Source organism: Cnephaeus nilssonii, assembly GCF_951640355.1.
Source record: "Cnephaeus nilssonii genome assembly, chromosome: X".
NCBI classification, from domain to species: Eukaryota; Metazoa; Chordata; class Mammalia; order Chiroptera; family Vespertilionidae; genus Cnephaeus; species Cnephaeus nilssonii.
The window spans coordinates 12,407,984-12,432,944 of record NC_137071.1 but is presented as its reverse complement, the minus strand read 5'-3'; the positions used below and the strand labels follow the sequence as shown (position 1 = coordinate 12,432,944).

Below are 24,961 nucleotides of genomic sequence, written 5' to 3'. Positions count from 1 at the left end.
AAAGCAGGACCTTGAGAAGCTCAAGAAACCTCTGAATCAAAGCAACACCAAAAGCTCATCCTATGGCTGGATCTTTTTTTTTTTAATATATTTTTATTGATTTTTTTACAGAGAGGAAGAGAGAGGGATAGAGAGTTAGAAACATCGATGAGAGAGAAACATCGATCAGCTGCCTCTTGCACACCCCCTACTGGGGATGTGCCCGCAACCAAGGTACATGCCCTTGACCGGAATCGAACCTGGCACCCTTGAGTCCGCAGGCCGACGCTCTATCCACTGAGCCAAACCGGTTTCGGATATGGCTGGATCTTATAGTGACAAACAAGCCAATGAATTGTTTCAGCCAGGTTTAGCTGGATTTCTTACAAACATACCCTAACTGACACACCAAATCTAGAGTTTAATTACCCAAAAAAAGTGCACATAAATTGTAAGAAGCACATGTGTGACACTGAATTGTGCGCTAAGAACTTAGAAACCAGAAATAATGAAGGTTCCTTCTCAGAGTTAAACTCTCTTAAACACTCAGAAACAGCTTCAGGATTAAGAATAGCTCCTCCCTATCCGCCTGGCCAGAGTGGCTCAGTGGTTGAGCATCGAACTATGAACCAGGAGGTCACAGTTCGGTTCCCGGTCAGAGCACATACCCAGGTTGTGGGCTTGATCCCCAGTGGGGGTTGTGCAGGAGGCAGCCAATCGATGATTCTCTCTCATCATTGATGTTTCTAGCTTTTTCTCCCTCTCCCTTCCTCTCTGAAATCAATAAAAATATGTATTTTTAAAAGACTAGCTCCTTATCTCAATCAGGGCCAGTATAAGAAATGATATGTCCAACATAAAGATCTAGAGAACACAGAAAAATGGGACCCAGGGAGGTACTTGACTATAGCAGCTACATTCACACAGGACCTGCTGGATCCGGTGGGGATGCAGAGATTTCAATTACTCACAGGTGTGTGATCTCTGCTTTGGATCTTAACATGTCCTGAAAGAATTATCTCTTATTCTAATTATGTCTAACAATTAGATTAATGACACTAATCCTACTAGCTAGCTCTGACAGAGGAAGAGGCTATTTAAGCAACTAAAAGTGACCATTAAGCACATAAATAGATAGAAATTACATTTTATTAATCAGCCTCACTTGACCTTTGTGACTATGCATAACATATGTTCATCTCTGGGTATATTTTTTAAGTCTCTGGGCAGATAAAGCTATGGATTAGATAGTGCTAAAATCATCAGGTCAAACCACCCTGCAAGGCCACCCTTAAGAGGGAAAAGAAATAACAACTAAACACAATGCATGATCGTGCGTTGGATTCCTAAATTGGGGGTAGGGTGTTCTATTAAAAAAGAACACTATTAGGACAATTGATGAAATAAGAACAAGTTCTACATATTAGAAAATAGTACTGGATCAGTGCTAAATCCCCAAATTTAACATGCTGTGGTTTTCTAAGAGTTGTTCTAAGTAGATATATACTAAACTATTTAGGGGTAGAAGGGGCATGATGTCTAGCATTAATGCAATGTTTCAGGAAAAAAATAACATGTGCGTGTATTATATGTGTGTGTGTTTTGCCATACACACACACACACACACACACACACACACACATATATATACACACACATACAGATATACATACACACATTTATATACAGAGAAAGAATATGAATGAGAATGGTAGAACAAATGTCAAATGTTAGCAATTAGTGAATCTGGGTAAAGGTTCGTCATGGGAATTCTTGCTACTAGTCTTGCAAACCCTTCTGTTAAGTAGGAAATTATTTCGAAATTGAATGTTTAAGAAAAGGAGGAAATGACGCGTGTGTGTTTAGAACGGCCATGGAAAAGGAATGGTGAGGAGACACAAAGAGTTGGCACAGTATTTTGAGTCTATGCTTTGCCAGCAATTCACTTTGAAGCTCCTGAATTACCTTTTAAATAAGTGATAGTAAATATTTGACTGTCATTGCCACCAAGACCAGGGGACTTGAAAGTCATCTAGCCTGCCTGGAACCCCCACCCACAGTAGCCCCAATAGTGCTTTATATACTTGCTTTTGGAAATCTCTAATGATGGCCTTGAGCAATAAGGAAGTCTCATGCAAACCTGCTGCTCCTTCTGAAACAAGCTATGCATTTAAGGTAGAAAGCAACTGACTATGAGATCGAAGCCATGGTCGTCATCTCTCCTGGGTTCCAGGGCCCCTGTGCTGTGTGTCTGGAACAGGGACTGGACACTGGATCTCCTAGACCTCCCAATAGTGTTTCTCAGATAACTTATTCTCAGCCCTAAGAATGTATTACAATTAATACAGCGTGGGCCAAAGTAGGTTGACAGTTGTGAGTACGTGAAGCACAGAGTTTATTCTTGTATTATTCTTTATTTTGTATTGTATTATTTTCCATAGGAACTGTAAACCTACTTTTTTGCTCACCCCTGTACCACTGAGGAATGACTATTGAATGGCCATTCTCTTTCAGTAGCCTGGCCTGCACTGACCCTCTCAATGCAAGTTAATTAATAGTTCCATTCTCCTTGGATCTGTCGACATCATTCCCTTCCCCTAAAATGCTCTCCCTGTCCCTGTCATTTCAAGCCCCCCATCAAGGGGCAGTACCAAACCACTTGTCCCACAGCACTTCCTCTGTCCCTGCTTGAGAGCACTTTTTGCACCTGGCCTCCCTTTCTTCCCCAGCTTTCTCCAGTGACTTCTACCTCGCTTTTATAATCGAGAGGAGCCCTGCCTATGTTTCTCAAATCTATGCAAATCCCTTTCTAAAAATGCTCCCACTCTCCCACATCCTACCACTCACCAACCTCACCCTGCTGACCTAGTCAGGTGTTGACTCACAAGTTCAACTTCCTCAAAATAACACATGCCTTAAGCTCAGAGCTGTATCTGATGAAGCTTTGAGTGATACTTGTTAAAATTTTTCATACTATTCACAGGGCAAATGCAGCATAGCAAGTAGTGATATTTTTCCAATCCAAGGTCCCTTTAAATGACTTAATGTGTTCTAAAAGAAGTACTGCCTTCAAGGAACTTCTTTAAAAGGAAAAAAGGAGCAAGGCTGAGACTTGATGGAAGCAATATCCCCCATCTAAAGGATTGCAGACTTGCGTACATCGGTAACTGCATTGCTATTCCTCTCTACTTTTCTGTACTCTCCCATTTTTTAAATAATCCATCACATTTATAAGCAGAAAAACAAAATTTGAAAGGTCAAGAAAGTGTCTTGTACAGTTTAAAAGTATTTTCATTAAGGCGATTTTAAACTGTCAGTTAAAAAAAAAATCCTAATTGCCTGGAAAACCCGGCTATCCCGAATGACTCACTCCTACACAGGCGCTGCGTGCACTTTCAGGGAGAATGGTCCCAATGCCAAATGTTCAGAGCATCATGGGAAGACCCATTTGAAGGCACATTATTTACTTACCAACTCTGGACCAATCCCACTGAAGGGCGGTTAAGCAAATTATCCGGCAGAAGATTAACTTCTCTCATGGTGTTAGCCAGGCGCACAGGAAGCTCCTTCCGTAGAAACATGTATGACGTTTTTTCACACGCATTGTCTCTCCCTATTCAGAGATGAAAAATTGTCCATGATTTACAATCTAATAGATGGAATAAATGTTGCCTTGGTAGCAGTTACTGGTCAGGAAGAGAAAATTAAATAATCCTGCAACCTCTAGTTAAATTTTTATCCTCTGAAATAGCAAATTTAAGAAAATCATTTAATAAGCATAGCAAAAGAACATTTATTCCAAGAGGCCATCTTGAAAGCAGTTTTTCTCCTTAACACAAATCTGCCCCTAGTGTTACCAGTGGCGATCTAAAAGATACCTGGGTCCTAGCCAGTTTGGTTCAGTGGGTAGAGCGTCAGCCTGTGGACTGAAGGGTCCTGGGTTTGATTCTGGTCAAGGGCATGTACCTGGGTTGCAGGCTTGAGCCCCAGCTCTGGTCAGGGTACATGCGGGAGGCAACTAATGGATGTGTCTCTCTCACATCGATGTTTCTCTCTGTCTCTCCCCCTCCCTTCCACTCCCTCTAAAACATCAATGGAAAAATATCCTCAGGTGAGAATTAACAAAACAAAAAAAGTGACCTGGGGTGTAATCTGGATTTGTTTTCAAATAAACTCTGTGGGAAAACTGCCAAGTACAAAAGTAAGAGAATATATAAATCGATTCCTGTTCAGAGGCATTTCCAGAAGGCAACAGATCCATTCATTCCACAAATATTCCCCCACTATATACTGAGATTTTCTTCAAATGTGTTTTTTCAGGGACCACTCTGCCACTCAGGGAAACAGCCACAGACCCCATGGCACCAATTAAAGTGCCTCACTATTGGTAGCTTCTCAATGATTTATTGGAGAATAATACTTTCAGAAGTTGGTAGTTTTAAAAAAGAGTACCTGAAAAATCTCCGGTTTTGCCTCCTACATTCTAATTTAGCTTTCAAGACAAATTCTTTGTACTCGGATACCATAATTATACATCAGCTTAAACGAGGAATACATCTTTTATACTTAGTTAATTAGTGAACCTAAAAATAAATACGAAATACCTGATTTTTTTAAACCTTTCTGTGGTTTTCCTCATGTAAGTTGAAAGTATTTTATCCTCTATATTAATGCTGGATACTCAGTTTAAATCAAAGGGTTCCAATAAACTTTTTAAAGTAAACTTACAAAAAAATCCTTCTGGTTTTAAGTGAATGTCCTCTCAAAAGGGTTCTGTTTTTATACGTCTTCTGGCATACTATTTTCCAGTTCTTCTTTCCAGTTATTTGACTTCACTTTTTCCCCACTTCTGTGGCTTTTCTACATTCCTTCATTTTGATTTTCTATTTTTATTCTGCATTTCTCTACTCTATGTTATTTAAATTTACCAATTAAATTATTCCCTAGTATCAGTTCAGAAGATGACAAAGGAGTGGGTGAAGGACGTGGAAAATTCTGCCTTTAGTGAACACAAATTACGGGTAATCATTGGCTTTAACACACTCATGTTTATTTCTTCAGTTCTTCTTCCTCATTTGATGAGCCTTTCGTTCTGTTCAGCTGTTTGTTTTTCCCACTTTACCCTTCCATTGAAAAGCTGGAGACAATGTCTACATTTGCAAAAGGTATTATTGGCATTGCCTAGAAAGGTCCCAAATCGCTTTCCATTCACCAAGATATAGAATGAATTATACATAAAAACACAAATGACTTTCGATTTAATGCAGGGAGCCCTCTCAGTGATGGTCGCCATAAGAAAGGAGCATTTGACTACCCTTCTGAGAGCAAGAATAATAGTTCAGACTTATTTTTTATCCCTGGTTTCCAGAATGACCTGTATTTCTGGTGAATATTTAATACTCTTTTCAACTAATTTACAGGAAGAAAAAATAAAAAAATAAAAGCCCACAATTATTTCTTCAGTTAATGAAGTGACCTTTTATCTTATAGTTAGAGCTAAGAAACCTCATAGCCACATGTAGAATCTCCTGTCTGGATTACTTAAAGGCTATCTTTGTCCTTTAACACTTTCACCTTTAACACTTGGTGGGGGATAGTTTGGGAATAGAAGTAATGGAAAGAGGGAATGGAAAAGGAGAGTAACAAATGGAAAAATTATTAGCAAGGCACCAAAACCCAACAGAGTGATCAGCTCATTCAGATAATGCTGCTTTTTCTAAATACTGTCAATGTATTTTTACCATTAACCATCTTAAAAAGGATAAATTAACCAAGAAAATAGAATTTTCAGGGCAGCTCTTTGATTTTTCTCCAGCTGTAAGATTTCAATCTTTTGAAAACATTGCATTTTGGAACTATAAGTAGTTAATTCTTGGACTTACCAAGGCTAAACAATGATTAATTGAAGAGTCCTTCAGAGAAACTGCCTGAAGTGTGAACAGAGAGCTATCAAATGATTGTGAATAGCCTTCAAAAGAATCCCTTATTTTTTTAGCTTCATTTATACTTTTAAAATGTTTTTTTTACTCGATGTCTAGAAGTACTATTTCACTGCCTGAAAAGTTTAAGGTTTTCCTTTGTTTGTGAAAATTTATTCCTGAATATAAAAAGAGATGAAAATAGGTAGCAGATCTGGGGTCTACCAAACTTGAGGCTGCTCTCAACTCCAGACCAGGCCTTGTTATTATTACTAACAGTGTTATTACTGACATTATTGCTAACAGTGAGCCAGAAACTCCAGAGCCAAATACTGGGGGTTTCGCCCTGCCAGTGTCGCTCAGTGTTTGAGCATCGACCAAAGAACCAGGAGGTCACATTCAATTCCTGGTCAGGGTACATGCCTAGGTTGTGAGTTCGATTTCCAGTAGGGGGACGTGCAGGAGGCAGCTGGTCAATGATTCTTTCTCATCAGTGATGTTTCTCTCTCTCTCCCCCTCTCCCTTCCTCTCTGAAATCAATAAAGATATATTTTAAAAATAAAGAAGAAGCCGAAACTGGTTTGGCTCAGTGGATGGAGCGTCGGTCTGTGGACTGAGGGGTCCCGGGTTCGATTCCGGTCAAGGGCATGTACATTGGTTGCGGGCACATCCCCGGTGGGGGGTGTGCAGGAGGCAGCTGGTCGATGTTTCTCTCTCATCGATGTTTCTAGCTCTCTATCCCTCTCCCTTCCTCTCTGTGAAAAATCAATAAAATATATTTTAAAAAATAAAATAAAAATAAAGAAGACTGAGGGTTTCACACACACCTCATTCCCCATCACATTCAATACCCCAACAGCACCCGTACATTACACGACTCTTTTGGCCCAGTGTCTATTTTATTATGCTCACAGATGTTGTGGGTCAGGGGTTTAGACAGGACACCAGAGGGATGGCTTGTCTGGGACGTCAGCTGGGAAAACTCAAATGCTGGGGAAGTGGTAGTATCTGAAGGCTTCCTACTCACAAGTCTGACCCTACAAGCATTGCCTACCAGAGCACTGCTGGGTCACCTGTCAGTGGGCTTCCTCACAGCATGGCAGCCTTGGGCTAGTTGAATTGGGTTTAGTAAACAAGGTGGAAGCTATTTGGCCTTTTATGACCCAGCCTCAGAAGTCACACAGCTAGCCCCCTTCTGCCATACCCAAATGGTCAAAGCAGTCACAGCCTGCCCAGACTCCAGAGGAAGGGGATCGGACTGAACTCCCCCTCTTGATTGGAGGGCTGGCAAAGGCCCATCATAGAAAAGCAACATCATGGCCATCTTTGGAAAAATGACACCCGCCTAAGATGTTCACGAGAAGGTGTACATTATTTATTTCTCAAATTACATTTTTAAAAATATTTTTATTGATCTCAGAGAGGAAGGGAGAGGGAAAGAGATAGAAACATCAATGATGAGAGAGTATCATTGATCAGCTGTGTGCCCTGACCGGGAAATCAAACCGAACCATGACCTCTTGGTTCCTGGGTCGAAGCTCAACCACTGAGCCACGCAGGCTGGGCTCTCAAATTACATTTTAAAGCATTCTTCTATGGCCTGAGTGTTTCCTCTGGGGTCATTTGGGGGGGCCATTTGTTTATCTTAGTTTCTTTCTTTCTCGCTGCGGACTTCCCTCAGATGGCTGGTGGTCCTTGCTTATTCAGTCATGTTTGAGAGTGAGGCAACCTAAAGATTGACAAAGTGAGCACCCAAAACTCCTGACTACATAGGGCTTTTTGGAGGGGGTCCTAACATCACCCCAGCTTTCCTAATCCTTCTTAAATAGTTTATTCAGGGTTGCTAGATAAGAACCTCCTTTTTGCCCTTTACTTTGCCTAGGGGTAACTGCTTGCCTAATAAAGTTTTGATGGTTAGGGTGGAGGGTGACCCTTCTGTTTGAAGACTTCTAGTTCATTCTTCAGCATGATAACTATATCACAGTGGAGAATGAATGGGCTGTGGGGGGAGATAAAAAGCAAATATAGTAAGTCCCCACTTCATGCCTTCAATAGGTTCTGCAACTTTTGGTGAAACAACAGATAACAAAACCCACTTTACCACAGGCTAACTGATATATAGACAAGAGTTAGGTTCCTATGGTGTCTCATCAACATTATAATGAAACATTATTCAAGGACCTGCTGGATGGCACAGTTAACTGGTGAATCTAAGTGCTAGATATGAGTGTTAACTGACTGTTCTTATAACTTTTCCTAAGGTCAGAAATTTCTTCAAATAAAAGGTTTGGGGGGGGGGGGCATTAAAAACAACCTAAATATCTAACAATAAAGCAACAGTAAAATAAATTACAATAGTGTATATTTACATGGGGAAATATGCAGTCATTAAAAAGTGATTTTAGCCGAAACCGGTTTGGCTCAGTGCATAGAGTGTCGGCCTGCGGACTGAAAGGTCCCAGGTTCGATTCCGGTCAAGGGCATGTACCTTGGTTGCGGGCACATCCCCAGTAGGGGGTGTGCAAGACGCAGCTGATCGATGTTTCTCTCTCATCGATGTTTCTAACTCTCTATCCCTCTCTCTTCCTCTCTGTAAAAAATCAATAAAATATATATTTTTTAAAAGGTGTTTTTAAAGAAAAACACAATCTTCTAAAAAAAAGTTTTCTTGGCCCTAGCTGGTTTGGCTCAGTGGCTAGAGCGTCGGCTTGCGGACTGAAGGGTCCCAGGTTCCATTCCGGTCAAGGGCACATGCCTGGGTTGCAGGCTTGATCCCCAGTAGGGGGAATGCAGAAGGCGGCCTACCGATGATTTTCTCTCATCACTGATGTTTCTACCTCTCTCTCCCCTCTCCCTTCCTCTCTGAAATCAATAAAAATGTATTAAAAATAATAATAAACAAAATAAAAAAGGTTTTCTTGTAACTATAATCAGTCTATTTTTTTAAAAAAACACACAAAAAAGATCTCATAGATAATGTGCTACTATAAGCAGACCTTCCTGATGGTGTCTGAAGCCTGTGGTACGTACCTCCATGTGATTATTTGTTTTGTCACAGGAATCGAGTTTACAGGGTGACTGTGGTAGGGTCCTTATAATGAAAGTAGGAGAGGGTTGTGGATCCTTCCCTGAAGGGCATCTGTGTCTGTGCTGAGGGCAAGTGAGTGATTCCACTAGTGCCTTGATCCTCTCTTGAGAAATCCTGTTTGTTTTACTCTTTTGAAAGATACACTGAGTGGCCAGATTATTATGATCTCTGAACGCATAATAATCTGGCCACTCAGTGTATATGCTCATAAAAAGACTAGTGAGAAACCCGCCCCACTGTATGCCCGATAAGGCCAAATCAAGTTGTACATGGATTTCACTGAGGGCCCACAATTTGTGCCTACCCCTTGAGCAATCCCCCTGCCATTTCCCCGAATCACTGAGACCAAATCCTGTAGGTCCCAGTATACCTCAGAAAATGGAAGTCCATTAGCACACTTGGCACATTGTAGGTGTTTAATATTTACCGATTAGAACTGAAAGTTAAAATACCTACTAAGTTTCAGTATAAACTTACTATAGCAAATCAAATTCAATGGTTCAAGCTAACATTTGCTGGTAATGGTAAATTCCTCTTATAGACAGATCACTGCATTCTATATACCAGGGGTCCTCAAACTTTTTAAACAGGGGGCCAGTTCACTGTCCCTCAGACCATTGGAGGGCCGGACTATAGTTTAAAAAAAAACATGAACAAATTCCTATGCACACTGCACATATCTTATTTTGAAGTAAAAAAACAAAACGGCAAAAACACCCGCATGTGGCCTGTTGGCCGTAGTTTGAGGATGCCTGCTATATACTATTTGGTTAGGGGTACTGAAATCCTTAAGAGTTAGGGGGAGAGCCGAAAGGTAGACAGGAAGGCGATAACATGGTGGCAGTAACTGTCAACATGATGTGCCTGGCCAGAGAGTAGATAGAATAGGCATGAATGTTGAGAACTGATATCACAAATAAGTTTTGACCAGCAAGAACATGTAAGTAACAATCGTAGTCAAAGCCACACACAGATCCATATCAACCTAATTCCAGAGGGTTAGGATCTAGTACTAAGGGTGGATTGGTGAGTTACAGGATGTCTTGTTGTCATGGAAGCAGGAATAGTTAAGTAAAGGTCACAGTGTACTCATCTTCAAGGTTAAATGTTAAGTTAACCATTACAGTGAATGAAAAGGAGCCAAGCCAATTACGCTCAAAGCACAAATGAGCTGAAAGTGCTTTGTTTCTTGGAAAATGATCACTTTATATAGCTGGGAGCTGCAGCCAACAACCTTTAAGATAATTAATACTGGAGATCAAGAGCATCCTACGCAGTTTTTATTCTTAGCAGAAAGCTGATTTCATTCAGGAAATGCTGTGTCACTAATTTCCCATAATAAAAGCATAGCCAACATCTACAGAGCACCTACCAGGTACCACGCACTGTGCTGCACTTCTTAATGTCATCAGTGCAACAAGCCTATGATTAGATGCTATCATTTCCATTTTGTAGAAAAGGTCACTGGTGTGTAGTGGGATTAAGCGATTAGCCCAAGCTCCCACTGGTGGTAGGCACCACAAATCAAGACTTGAGTATAGTCTACACATAGACTGCTTCCCACATCCTCAGAGACAATAGGCAGACTAACGAATGGTGGTGGTCTTCAGAATCAGAATTACTTCAGTGTAAGTAAGAAAGTAGGTATCCATCTAACAGTTCAGAAATAATAACACTAGATGACCATTAGATTATGCGATTTCCTGATTGTCTAACGGAACACATTTAGACAAAACCTCAGCATTACTAAAACGCTGTTGGCTAGAAATAACTGCATTCTGACAATAGTATATTATATTGAAAGAAATGGTTTATTATGTTGAATGAAAAATGCAGAGGTTTAAAATTCAGGTAAGTTGAGCTTTTAACTGTGGTTTTGCCCCTAACTTTGCTTAGTCAAGATTTAAGTCATCTAAAGTTTAGCATCTTCATCCAAGAAATGGAAACATCTATTCCATCTGGATGTTGTGAGACTTACAACTACCTCTTCCCATCTCACTATTGCATCTTCTAGAGATTGGTACAAAAAAGGTAAGCTGCCTTTACCTCCAAAAAGAATCTATTTCTGGCTCAACTTTGGAAGAAGTGGCCAAGATGTTATGTCAATAACTAGCTGATGCTTTGGACAGTCTCTTTGTTACCTGGGGCTCCTACTTGGCCATGTGTGAAACTGGGGAGTTTGAATAGATGATCTCTAAGCTCAAGCCCCCACTGAATGAATCTAAGAGAAGATTTTGGTTTGTCCTACACCAACCTTGCCTAGTAATACACATCTGGGAACAACTCTGGAGAGCATTGATAGGAGTAAGCAGCCAAGGAAAGGAGCTAAAAATCAAGGGAAAGAGTAATACACGTTTACATTTGTTCTTCTACTTGTGTCCCCCATCCAGAAAGCCTCCAAGGACACTTTGAATAAAGGACAATTCAGTTAACACCTCACATATTCCCAGAAACCACCCCTATTACACAAACAGGTAGGGACAGCAGGAAAGCATGCCACAAACTCATAGGATTCACCCATTTTGACATATAGCTCTTTGTTCATAGCCTTTGGGCTTAAGCAAAAAGTCTCATCAGAAAGAGCAATAAATTCTGGAGGGATTTAGGTGATAAAGCTGACCATGATCAAAGTACTATAAATGATTGAATGTATAAAAACTTGGACTGTGCGCTAAATAAAAAGGAAACCAACCTTCAGTGTTAACCTATGTATACACAGGCAAAAGCTGGAAGGCTATCATAAAAAAAAAATGGAAGAATTGTAAGTGATATTCTTTGCAAATGCCTTTAATTGTATGCTTTGATAATTACCAAAGAAGGGAACACAGTGGGAAACAATATTTACATAGCACAAAAGCTCACTATGCCAGATAGACAAGGAATTCATGCAAGTGATTAAAACTCCAGGTTCCAGTTACTAAATGGTCAACGGTGCTTTACATACAACAAAATGTAGACAATAAACCCACATGGGAGCGTGGTGGAAATACAACTTTTAGCTTCTATGTTACCTATTACACAATTAAAATCCTAAAACCTCATTTTGACAGGGCTGTGGAGAAACTGGTTCACTTAAAACTTTCATGATAGCCCTGTAGAGTAAAGCTATAAGCCCTGGCTGGTGTGGCTCAGTTAGTTCAGCGGCATTTGAAAGGTTGCTGGTTCCGTTCCTGGTCAGGGCACATGCATGGGTGTGGGCTCAGTCCCCAGCAGGAGGCAGTGATTGATGTTCCGCTGTCATATCGATATTTCTCTCTTTCTCTCTCTCTCTCTCTCTCTCTCTCTCTCTCACCCTCTCCCTTCCTCTCTCTAAAAATCAATTTTAAAAAATCTTTAAAATTATTTTCCGATATTCTAAAATAATAATAATAAAAGCTGTAAAATTTCCTAAGCCTTTCACATGGTAATTCCATACACCATATAGGAAAAGTCTTAGCTATCCCAAAAGCCACACTCCTGATAGCCAAGGTTTACTGTTAATACCAAAGGGGAGAAAAGGAGCTTTATAATTTAAATGCAAATTAAGAGCAATCACTTCAAGCTTCTTTAACAGGGAACTGAATTAACTTAGTCTAGAGGTCACAAACTTTCTGTAAAGGGCCAAATGGTCAACGTTTTTGGCTTTGTGGGCTACACCATCTCTGTGACAACTACTCAACGGCTGTTGTGGAGGGAAAGAAGCAACAGACAATATGTAACAAACAGGAATGACTGGGTGTTCTAATAAAACTTTATTTACAAAAACAGATGCTTTCAAAATCCATAGTGTACCAAAGAAGGAACCCTAAAGTAAAATATGGACTTAGGGAGGTAATGATATATCAATGCGACTTCATCAATTGAAACAAATGTCCCACACTGGTGAAGGATGTTGATATCTGGGGAGGGGAATTACGTGAAAACTCCCTGTACTTTCTGCCAAATGTTACTGTGAATCTAGAACTGCTCTTAAAAATAGTCTATCCATAAAAAACAACAGGTGGCTGGCCATCAGGCTATTGTCCCACAACCTCTCTTAGAGTGCAGTATTCTGAAAACAAGAGGATGTGCCCAACTCTGAAGTCAGATTATCATGGAAGTAAAACTACTGAATGCACATATACAATTTTTTAAATTTTTATTTATTGATTTGAGAGAGAAACCGATTTGTTGCATTCTTTGGTTCTTTTATGTGCCCTGATCTGGAATCGAACCTGAAAACGTTGGTGTATCGGGACGATGCGCTCTACCAGGGGTCGGCAAACTGCGGCTCGCGAGACACATGTGGCTCGAGAGCCGCGGTTTGCCGCTCTGTTGACTAATGAGTTTGCCGACCACTGCTGTAAGGCATTACCCTTACCCAGAAGTTTTGACTTCAGGTTAAAGACATTAGTACATTATTAAAATGTTTTTTTAAGTGTTTTTCCCTAAGGCAGTGGTCGGCAAACTCATTAATCAACAGAGCTGCAAACCACGGCTCGCGAGCCGCAGTTTGCTGACCACTGATCTAAACCAACTGAGCTACCTGGCCAGGACCAATATGTTTTTTTAAAGGAAAAGTGGAACCCTGGCTGGGTCAGTTGGTTGGAGCATTGTCCCATACACCAAAAAAAAAAAAGGTTGTGGGTTCGATTCCCCATCAAAGGCACATACCTAGGTTTTGGGTTCAATCCCTGGGTGGGGCATGTACAGGAAGTAGCTAATGGATGTGTGTCTCACACATTGATGTTTCTTTCTCTCCCTCCCTCTCTCTAAAATTAATAAAAACATATTCTCGGGTGAGGACTTAAAAAAACAAGAAAAGGCGCAGTGGTGGTATTTTCTGATTCTACAAAACCAAGATTTTCCAAATCTCGCCAACAGTATGGTCAATTTCCCAATGCTTACTGGGAGGAAACCACTCAGTCAACACTACGTCAGTTTAAGTGTGTTCACGCCTCCCCTTCAAAAGCACACAAAAGGGTAAACACACGGAATGAAACCAGAGCTACACTTTTAGTACGCAGACTCTGATAAAACCAGGTTCTGTTGAAATCCAGCCCTACCAAATCAATAAGACCCAAAAGGCCAATTCTTTCTTTCGGCTGAAATGCTGGTCAAAGACACATGAAGCTGAATGAAGTTGTTATCTTCCCCTTTAATTCTGTCTCCCAACAGGTTAGTCTAATTCTTGGCAACACCTCACAGTAGAAAAACCCTACTGCGTACAGGAAAGGTGTGTCTTGTGCATATATGTAAAGGTACAAAATAAAAACACCCAGAAACAGAAAATGATTGTTTTTCCCTTTTCTTCCCACAATTTAAAAAAAAAAAAACTTACCTTCTCCAGAAACAAAATCCCTGTTCTCCCCTGGTTTTAAGGAGCAGAATTACTTAAAAACCCAAGACTTTTTGAAGAGCAGTCATTTGGAACTGAAGTCAACTTCTCAGTGGGTATCAGAATCTTAAAATACTTTCTAAAGGAAAACAGAGGTGGCTGCGCCTTTAAACCTAAGAATAGTTAACACTGGGAAAATGGCTGCTACCTTCTAACAGCTAAAGGCTCAGAGGGTCACAGAACCAGTGTGATTCTGGTAGAAATTTTTTCTGTGAAAAGAAGGCCGAGTTGTCAGACAACCTGCTTTCTGGTGGTTTCCTTTGGGAGATGCTATATTTAAACGTGGGGACATTATAGAAGTTTAAACTTACAGAACAACTGCTTCAGTTAAAATGGCATCGTGTTTAATAACCTTTATATGGAGTCAGTACTTGCCATTTGTGGAGCGCCCACTCTCTGCAGAGAGCAAAACATCTGAGGAGGCTGTGAGAGGTCACAAGGAAGCAAAGCTCTACCCTCTGCAAAGAAACAGTTTAGAATAAAATGAAATAACAGAAGCCAGGTGCAAATGCCTTTCCTACAAAAAGTGCAGCGATGCAAAAGACTAAGTGCAAAGGAACTGGAAAATAAAACAAATACAAAGTTAAAGTCTGCAGGGAGGGATAAAAGTGATTAATCAAGGAACCAGAAATGGACGGGTTGAGACTGAATGATGTAAAGCACGTCCCAATGAAAATGTGAATCATTTCCTATGAACTCATTCAAGATTCTGAAGGTTCTGGTTTAATTTGTAGTAACAGTCTAAGTTCTCCTTTTCTTATATCAGTAAGAGAACTTTTTAAACATTTATTTTTTACATTTATTTTTCCTTTTTTAATGTCTGTGTTATGTATTCCATTTTTTCCTAATTGGAACATTCCTCATAATAGCCATTGTAATATTAGATTATCATTTCCTTGAGGGATGGCAGCAGTTTGGTAGGACCTAGCTATAAAAGTTTAGCCCAGCCCTGACTGATTTGGCTCAGTGGATAGAGCGTCAGCCTGCAGACTGAAGGGTCCCCGGTTTGATTCCAGTCAAGGGCATGTACCTTGGTTGCGGGCACATCCCCAGCAGGGGGTGTGCAGGAGGCAGCTGATCAATGTTTCTAACTCTCTAGCCCTCTCCCTTCCTCTCTGTAAAAATCAATAAAATATATTTTTTAAAAAGTTTAGCCCACATTTGCGTCTGGCAATATTCCGGAGCTCCCAACCTGACAGTTACCAAGTAGAGTTTTTAGGACATAAAATTTTAGCTTGTCTTTAAGATTTTGTTCTTTTTCTTGCCTTTTTCTTCTTAAGTGCAGGACAATTGTACTTCCAATGTCCTGATTTTTACAATATCTGCAAATGTCTAAAGGCAATAGGAAAGAGTCTGAGTAGACTTTGATTTTTGTTCTAATTTCTGTTGCTCCATCTTATTAAGGGAATCTTAATGACTAGCTATTATAACAAAGAGACAACTAAGAAAAAAAAACTTCTTTTAATTTAGAAGTTTTCCAATTAAAAGGATCCAGTGTCTGGCCTTGACAGTAGGATCTACAGTGACTCATACTGTTAGCAGTGAAACACCACCAGAGTTAGACCTCAGTCCAGCAACCTTGGAATTTGAGTTCTAAGAAAGGATTCAGAGTCAAGACTCCAATTATAAGAGGAATTTTCTTTAGAAAGTCACAAGGGTAGAAAAGGTGAGCCAGCAGGACTGCATGGGCTCAGGAAAAAAGTTAAGAGAGGCAAAAGAAAGGCCCTTAGAGCTTAGGAAAAAGACAAAGGTAACATGCCTAGGGGGGGAGAAGAGGGAGAATGGAAAGGTTCAAGCAGGCTCCAGAGAGAGCACCTGAGTTAAGAAGAAGGGAAGACACTGATCACTAAGAGAACTTTTAATTCATAACAACTACTTAACAGAAAGACCTCAAACTTTTGCAAATATAACAGAGAACTACCATAACATTAACTGCCCAAAACAATAAATTGGTCCCCAAATTCTGAGAGTAACAGGTTTCAAGAAAAAAGAGGAAAAGTTATATTGAGAAATAAAATGTTTATTCTGATCATTAAAAAATGTTATGTTCCTCTTACTTCTAGTAAAAATTTATGTCTGAAGCCGTACTATCCAATAGAAATATAATGTCAGCCACATATGTAATTTTAAACTTCCTTGCAGCACAGTAACATAAAAAGAAACAGGTGAAATTTTTGACATTTTATTTAACCCAACCTCTCCAAAAGATTATCATTTCAACATGGAATCAATACAAAAATATATTTAGATACTTTACTATTTTTATATTAAGTCCATGAAAGCCAGTGCGTATCTTATACTTAAAAATATCAATTCAAAGCTAAATTTCTATCAGAAATAACTGACCTATAATTAGATGTCATCAAATTTATAGTTAAGGTAGATTCACATATCCAAATTGTTCCAAATACACTTAAAAGTTTTCCAATTAACTGAATCAAGTATCAATTTTAAATTTAAATTGCAATTAAATCAATTCAGTTTCTCAGCCACACTAGCCACATTTCAAGAGCTCAATAGGCTCAAGTGGCTAGTGCTGACCATACTAGACAAAGAAGGCTAAAGAAATAAAATAAGATATATTTAGTAGAAAATTAAGGCATTAAAAATAGAAAGGAAACAGAGTATAAATATTTATCATAGCAGATGACAGATCTGTTATATCAATAAATATAAATTGGTTAAACTTAATAACATAAAAGAAAAAAATTTTAATATATTTTTATTGATTTCAGAAAGGAAGGGAGAGGGAGAGAGATAGAAACACCAATGATGAGAGAGAATCATTGGTCAGCTGCCTCCTGCACACCCCCTTTACTGGAGATCAAGCCCACAACCCAGGCATGTGCCCTTGATAAGAATCGAACCCAGGATCCTTCAGTCCGCAGGCCGACACTCTATATCCACTGAGCCAAACCAGCTAGACTCTCGATTCCAATAATTACAGGCTGTTGTTGTTCCTTGTGATTAAGCCCCTATCCCAGTGGTCGGCAAACTCATTAGTCAACAGAGCGGCAAACCGTGGCTCTCGAGCTGCATGTGGCTCGCGAGCCGCAGTTTGCCGACCACTGAGCTAGGGCAAAAGAAAAAGTTTAATGCACAAAGCAAAACCTAACTTTATACTGTATTTCAAGGCAATATTATAAACAAAGTAATTCTGAAAAAAAAAAAGAATAGCAATGCTCTACCAGAAAATATAAACAAGAGGAAAATAGGGATCTAGATCTCAATGTCAAATAAAGGTGAATCCAGACCAAGAAGCATTAAACTAGTAAAAGGAGAGCACTCTATTGCTAAATGGTACATCTCACAATGAGGACACAACAGTTAACAATATCTACGCAGCAAACATAACATTAACAAGCATAAAGCAAAAACCATAGGCAATATATGAAGAAATAAAATATATTATTAGGAAACTTGAACTTCTCTTGGGCCATGACAGATCAAGTAAATTTAAAAAAGTAAAAGTAGAGCCCTGGCCATTTTGGCTCCATGGTTAGAGTGTCGACATGCAGATGGAAGGGTCTGGGTTCAATTTCCAGTCAAGGGCATGTACCTGGGTTGCAGGCCCAACCCTGGCCTGGGTTGGGGCATGTGCAGGAGGCAACGGATCGATGTGTGTGTGTGTGTGTGTGTGTGTGTGTGTGTGTGTGTCTCCCCCACCCCCGCCCAGACCCTCCCTTCCAATCTCTCTAAAAATCAATGGGAGGGAAATATCCTCTGGTGATGATTAATCAAAAAAATAATAAAAGTGAAAAGTTAAACAACATAATTAATATGGTAGATATGGGTTACGCTCTCTTCTCTGTAACCCGAGAAGAAAGCATAACTCAAAGAACATTCACAAGAAATAACCAAATATTGGGCTACAAAATAAATGTCAATAAAATAATGATTCAGATAACATTCTCTGATCACAATGCAACAGAACTAATCATAAAGAAAATTAGGGCTATAAAACTGTAGCCCTGCATACTGAGATAAACAACAGAGCAGAAGAGAAAGTCAAGATAGACATTAATGAACTAGAAACAAACGTCATAAGACTAATCAACGAATCCAATCACATAAGCCACCATCTAATCTAATCAAGAAAGGGGAGAGGAGAGAACAAATATAAAATAAAGGGGAAAGAGCCACAGAGAAAATTAAGACTGATAAGAGACTACTATCTCAGCAATGAAAACTGACTTTGAATCCCAATGACCAGAATAATTTTCTAGAGCAATACATCAAAATGGACTCTAGAAGAAACAGAAAACCTATACAGATCAATACCAAAAGTTGTCAAAAAACAATAGACCCCAAAACAACTAGGTTTAAAAGGTTTCGGGGGAGGGGGGAGGATTCTAACAAATCTTTAAAGAACAGATCATTAGAAGGATAAATTGGTCTTAATATAGAAAAAAAATATTTTTTCTGAAACAAGCATGACATTGATAAGAAAATCTAACAGACTGCTCATACACACAACATCTGCAGACAAACAGCACCTGGATAGCAATATAATAAACCCAGGAATTCATCATACTATTCTCTCTACTTCTGCATATGTTTAAAATTTTCCATAATAAAAAGCTAAACTAAAATGCTATCTAGACACCATTTTCCACTTATCCAAAGTTATAACAAGGTGGTGAATGTGTAGGAAAATAGGACCTCTCAAACTTCTAGTGAAGATAAAACAGACAACCTCTAAGGAAGGCAGGTTGACAATGTTTATCAAAATTTCAAGTGCACATGCCCTTTGATGTAGTAATCCCATGTTTAGGAATGTGTCCTATATATACACACTCATACATGCACCAAATGCTCACCGTAATTCATTGCAGCACTGGTTGTCATAGCAAAGATTCAAAACAACCTACTAGCCATCAACAGGGAGTTGGCTAGTGAATTATATAGCACACTCATATAAATAAATTCTCCAAAGCCATAAAAAAGAAGTTCTGCTGATACAACTATGGAAAGCTCTCTAAGGCAGGGGTCCTCAAACTTTTTAAACAGGGGGCCAGTTCACTGTCCCTCAGACCGTTGGAGGGCCGGACTATAATTTAAAAAAAAACAACTATGAACAAATTCCTATGCACACTGCACATATCTTATTTTGAAGTAAAAAAACAAAATGGCAAAAACACCCGCATGTGGCCCGCGGGCCATAGTTTGAGGATGCCTGCTGTAAGGTATTCAGTTTAAAAAGCAAGTTCAGACAAAAGTATAAGCTGCTGTTGACGCACAGACAGGGAGGTTAGCGGCCTAAAGTGGAAAACTGACTTCTCTGTGTCCTTTTGCACCTTTTGAATTTGGAACCACGTGACTATAATCTCAGACCACAAAGAAAATTTCCTTTTTCAAAATCCTATCCTTTAGAACGCACTATTGCCATTATAAACTCTTGATCCATTTAGACCACTTGCTATTCTTCCTACACTTTGCTGTGTGGAAGAACATATTTCAAGTAAAAGTTGAGTTCAAGAAACTTTTATCATTTTAAAGGGCAAAGAGCCCAGCTGGCGTGGCTCGGTGGTTGGTATCGACCTATGAACTAGGAGGTCACGGTTTGATTCCCAGTCAGGGCATATGCCCAAGTTGTGGGCTTGATCCCCAGTGTGGGGTGTGCAGGAGGCAGCCCATCAATGATTCTCTCTCATCATTGATATTTCTCTCTCTCCCTCTCCCTTCCTATTTCAAAAAATAAAACACAGAAAAAAATAAAGGGCATAGAGAAAAAAAAGGCACACAGATGATAGACAGCTCTCTAGATCCAGATCATCTAATTAGTGGTTTTCAACTCTGGTTATGCTTTAGAACCTGGGGATCTTCTAAAAATGCCAATACCCTGCACCCCGCCCCCAGACCATTTATATGAGAAGTTGAGGTGATGGGGCCCAGGTATGCAGACCACTGATCCAAATACTTCACAGCGGTGGTCCTCAACAGAGAGTGATATTGCTCCCCCAGGGGACATGGCACTCTCAGGAGACCTGTCTGGTAGTCACACCTCGGGGGTTGGGGTTGTTCCTGGCATCAAGTGGGTAGAGGCGAGGGATGCTGCTTTAGTAAATGCGCAGGGCATCACCCCCAGGACCGTGACCTGTTACAAGCTGTCAAGAGTGCTGAGACTGATAAATATTCCTTTAAAATAAAAGTGCTGCTTAGTAAGATCATATAGGTTTCAACCAATGTCACCCCAATAAATCTAATAAAAAACAAATAAAATAAAAAAGCATTGCTTCTGAAATAACAACCAGTTCTAGTCTTCACTCCTAAACAAGGAATTGGTATAATAAAGCGGTTCCAGTGGCCATAGAAGCAAGAATGTACTTGTTGACATGGTTCTAACAAATACTGAAGCATAACATTCTGTGTATGTCCTTTCTCTGGCCCCTGTCCAGTTACTCTAGTCAAACATTTATGTCCCGTTTGTCAAGTAGCCAGGGAGGTCATAAAGTTCACAAAGTGGGAGTGTGTGGGTCAACATGGCTCATGCATCTATTTCATTGGAGCTGTAAGTTTTTAAAAAATATATTGAACTGCCCGAACGGCATGGCTCAGTGGTTGAGCATCGACCTATGAACCAGGAGGTCAAGGTTCGAATCCCGGTCAGGGAACATGCCCAAGTTGCAGGCTGGGTCCCCAGTGAGGGTGTGCAGGAGGCAGCCGACCCATGATTCTCTCTCACCATTGATGTTTCTGTCTCTCTCCCTCTTCCTTCCTCTATATATTGAACTGGTGCCAATCAGCTGCCCCTTCTGGAGCCAGCATATACCTGGGAGTTTGCCTCTCCCCTCCTAGTCCTTGAAGCATTTGAGGTGCCCTTCCCTGCAGTCTTCCGTAATCATACACAGGCAGAAAGCCTCTATTCCTCCCACCTCACCTTAAAAATACCCCCACACCCATTCTAAATTCTAAAGCTCCCATATCACTTGCCAAAATGAAACCAGCTTTATGACCTTCTAGCTTCTTTCAGGAGCTAGAAGAACTGAGAGAAGGTATTCTTTGAGATGGTCTTTGTGTGACAACTCTCTTCTAGCTGTTATCATCAAAGGTAGGCTGTCTGCCAGCCAATTCATCTCTGGGTATTACAAACAAGCTTCAGGTTCTAAGAAATTCCACTACTGTACAATTCTGCATGGCTCTTCTGTGAAATTCCTTATAAGGAAAAGACTTCAATTACTAGGCTTCTTCCAGTATCCTAGATTAGTGTGTCCCTCCACCCCTCCCAAAACAGGTCAGAGGCCTTTATGTGAAATGTCCATCAAAAGGTTAGGTCATTTTCTTTTCAAAAGCTCATCACTTTTCCTTTGAAATTACAACCACAAAGTTTTGGAGCTGTGCTTTAGAGATTACCTGGTATAATCCACACATTTTATCCATGAGGAAAACGAACCCCAGTGAGGTTCAGTCCCTTAGCCAAGGCCACACTCTTGAGTCAGTGGCAGAAGCAAGAATTAGAACATTAATTTCCAGATACTGGTCCCATGGGTTTTCCACACTAGCACTATCCCCCACTGTGGTTTTTCTACTCAGATACCATTCTTGCCAAGACACCTAATTAACATGGGTAGATACTAGCTGCTCTAGAAATAAATCAAACGACATTTCACCAAGCTATTAGAGCTATCACTTCAACTTTGAGGGGGAAAGGAGGAACTGGGCGTTTGGGGGTTTCTTTTGTTCTTTATTGTGAATTAGCCTGGTTCAGTTTACCCTAATAAAAGGCTGACACCTTCAGAATCTCCTCTAAACCATAAATTAAAAGATGGCAAACATGCTGCTTCTAGCAACAGTGACATTTCCTTTCTAAACTCTGAAGTCAGAAGTGGCCTCAAACCTCTAAAATTCTCACAAGTGGCCAGATACGGTAGAGTAAAACTACTGGAAAGCTTTCGGGAGTGACGTTTAAGATCCAACAGTCGCCGAAACCGGTTTGGCTCAGTGGATAGAGCGTCGGCCTGCGGACTCAAGGGTCCCAGGTTCGATCCAGGTTCGATTCTGGTCAAGGGCATGTACCTTGGTTGTGGGCACATCCCCAGTGGGGGGTGTGCAGGAGGCAGCTGATCGATGTTTCTCTCTCATCGATGTTTCTAACTCTCTATCCCTCTCCCTACCTCTCTGTAAAAAATCAATAAAAATATATTTTTTTAAAAAAAGATCCAACAGTTAACACCTCATTGAACTTCCATTTTCCTCATCATTCTCTGAAAATTGGTTTCTTAAAATTTCATGTTATTGCAACTTGACCCTATTCCTCTTTCCTATTCCAACGTAAGCGTGGGCATCGCATTTTGTACATTGGGTCTTCCCGGAGTATTCTACCTACTACACACGTTAGTTTTTATGTCCCCCTGATATCATCCCTTGACGTTTACATAAAACTTATGAAATGAACAAATGTGAATAATAGGTTCTTTTCCCTTGCGAACTTAGAACATCTTTGCTGCTCCATGTTATTTGCCTTCGAGGATGCCCGAGTTCCATTCTGATGCCTGGGTTAGTACTTGGGGTTTGAAACTTTCAGGTGTTTCACAACCAGCCCCCCTCGCGTTCAGCAATCCGGAGTATTTGCTCAGCGACTGCAAAGGCACCCCACTGGGGAAACACGAATCCAATTAGCATAAGGTGGTGGAATCTATTCCCACCTCAGCTAGGCCTCGGGCAGGGCGGGGGCCGGGTCCTCTGGGCTCCCACCGCAATCCCTGAAAACTGCCCACCAGCCCAACCGACAGGGGAGACGGTGGGTAGGACACAAAAGTTGAGGCGCCACCAAAGGTGCCTGGGTTGTATCGGACCCTGCTCTGACGAGAGGCGCCCAAGCGCCCCCTCCCCTCCCCCAGCACCTACGGCGTACACAGCCCAGGCCTCTCTTAACTGTTGAAGGTAACACCGAGAAGACAATAGTTCGAATCCTGCTGCCCGAGCCGCGCGCGAGCACTGTCTTACAGCAGGAAAGGAACAAAATGCCATTGCATAATTTATACGACCTCAAGGTGTTTCTAAACAGCTCTTACCCAACCCAAAAAAAAAAAAAAAAAAGAATCTAAAAATAAAAACTTAAAAAGCCATCCGCATTCCGCTGGGAAGTTTTAAGGGCGGGGAGGTCTGGAGCAAGTAGATTTGAAGCAAAACAGGCAGGTTTGGGGGGAGGGAGTCCCACCCGGGATGAGGTTCTGTGTCTACTGCTAGGCCCCCGACCGGTGTACCAGGCCTGGTCCCTGCGCGCCCCGAAATCCGAGCCCCTGGGAGAGCCCCCGGGCATCCCGGAGCCCCGCCTGCGGTTCCCACGACTCAAGGCTGAGGAGACCTGCGGCGACAGAGGGCCCGGAAAACAGCGGCCTCGCGCCCCGGGGCTGTGGGGACGGTGGCGACCACGGGAGCTCGGGACCCCGCACTTACCGAAGTCCAGGAACTGCTTGATGGAGAGCGGCGACGGGGAGAAGCGGGAATAGCGCTCAATCTGCTTGGGCACCGGCTGCTTCAGCAGCCACCGGAACAGCCGCATCCTCGCCGGGGCAGCGCACACACCAGCCGAGACACTCAGGCGGCCGCAGGGGCCGGTGCAGCCGAGAGGCGCGGATCAGTCACGTTCGCCAAGCGCGCAGCCTCCGCCTCGGCCTGGGCGCGGGGATGCAGCTACCTCAGCAACAGCAGCAGCACCAACAGCTCTCCAGTTACGGCGCACCGCCCGCGGCTTCCCCAGGCCCCGCCCACGGGGGGCGGAGCCAGCCGCCGCACGTACGCGGCGCCGGAGGGGAGCGAAGGGGCGGGGCGAGTGGAGCGCGGCCACCGCACGCGCTGGCCGCTGATTGGCCGCTGCCGCCTTCGCTTTCTTTTGTGGCGCGGCGCCTGTTCCTCCCTCGCTCCCGCGTCTCAGCCGAGTTGGCAAGTGCCGCGACCGCACGTCCCGCCCCCGACTGGGTCCTCAGTGGCCGAAAGGTGGCGGAGGTGCTGGAAGATTGGGAGCAGGCCTGGGCCCACGTCGGGAATCTGATCCTACACGCCGCTCCAGGCCTCTCTTCAAGCGAAGGTACCTCTTCCGGGAGGCCTTTTCAGGAGGCTGGCAGTTGCGCTTCTAAGTGTTCCTTACACCTCCACACTTTGATTCTCAGGTTCTGTTTGCCACTTAACTATAGTGCCTGTTTCATGCTCTCTATTACCACCACCACCTTTGGGCAGAATCAAATGTAAACTCACTGGCTCTGCTTCGTTCCCGCCCCTCACTACTGGACAGGATTCGCTGAAATGTCACTGACTCATTGTTTCGTCCCGCCCCTTCCATCCCTCCCAGCCCCACTCTAGCGAACACCTTAGGACAGGATTGTTAGGTCATAGGCTCTGCTTGGTGGCCCGCGGCTCCTGCTCCCCCACCACCTCCCCCCCTCGCTCCCACGGGGCCAACACTTTTAGACAAGTTAATTAAGTCACTGTCACCACCACCACCATTGGATGGTATCAAATTTAAGGTCACTGACACTCTGTTTGGTGCCTCCCCTCCTCCCTCTGCCCCCTGTGCACTCCCCCTAAAACCATTTGGGCAGGATTAATTATAAGGTCACTGACTCCCTGCTTCATGCCCCCACCTCCACTAGGGTTGAAAGGATCAAATTTAAGGTCGTT

At 41.8% G+C, this 24,961-nt stretch overlaps 1 protein-coding gene across 2 annotated transcripts in view; it reads right to left on the bottom strand.

Annotated features, from left to right (window-relative positions):
• The window catches only part of PDK3 (pyruvate dehydrogenase kinase 3), a 72,384-nt gene extending 47,881 nt beyond the window's left edge, over positions 1-24,503 (bottom strand). For both annotated transcript variants that reach the window (XM_079764679.1, XM_079764680.1), the window contains exons 1-2: positions 23,741-24,503; positions 3,451-3,592 (exon numbers count right to left, since the gene is read on the bottom strand). In XM_079764679.1, the coding sequence (XP_079620805.1) occupies positions 3,451-3,592; positions 23,741-23,846 (248 nt within the window). In that variant the 5' untranslated portion in view covers positions 23,847-24,503. The remainder of the gene's footprint in view (positions 1-3,450; positions 3,593-23,740) is intronic.
• Between the last annotated feature and the right edge of the window lie 458 nt (positions 24,504-24,961).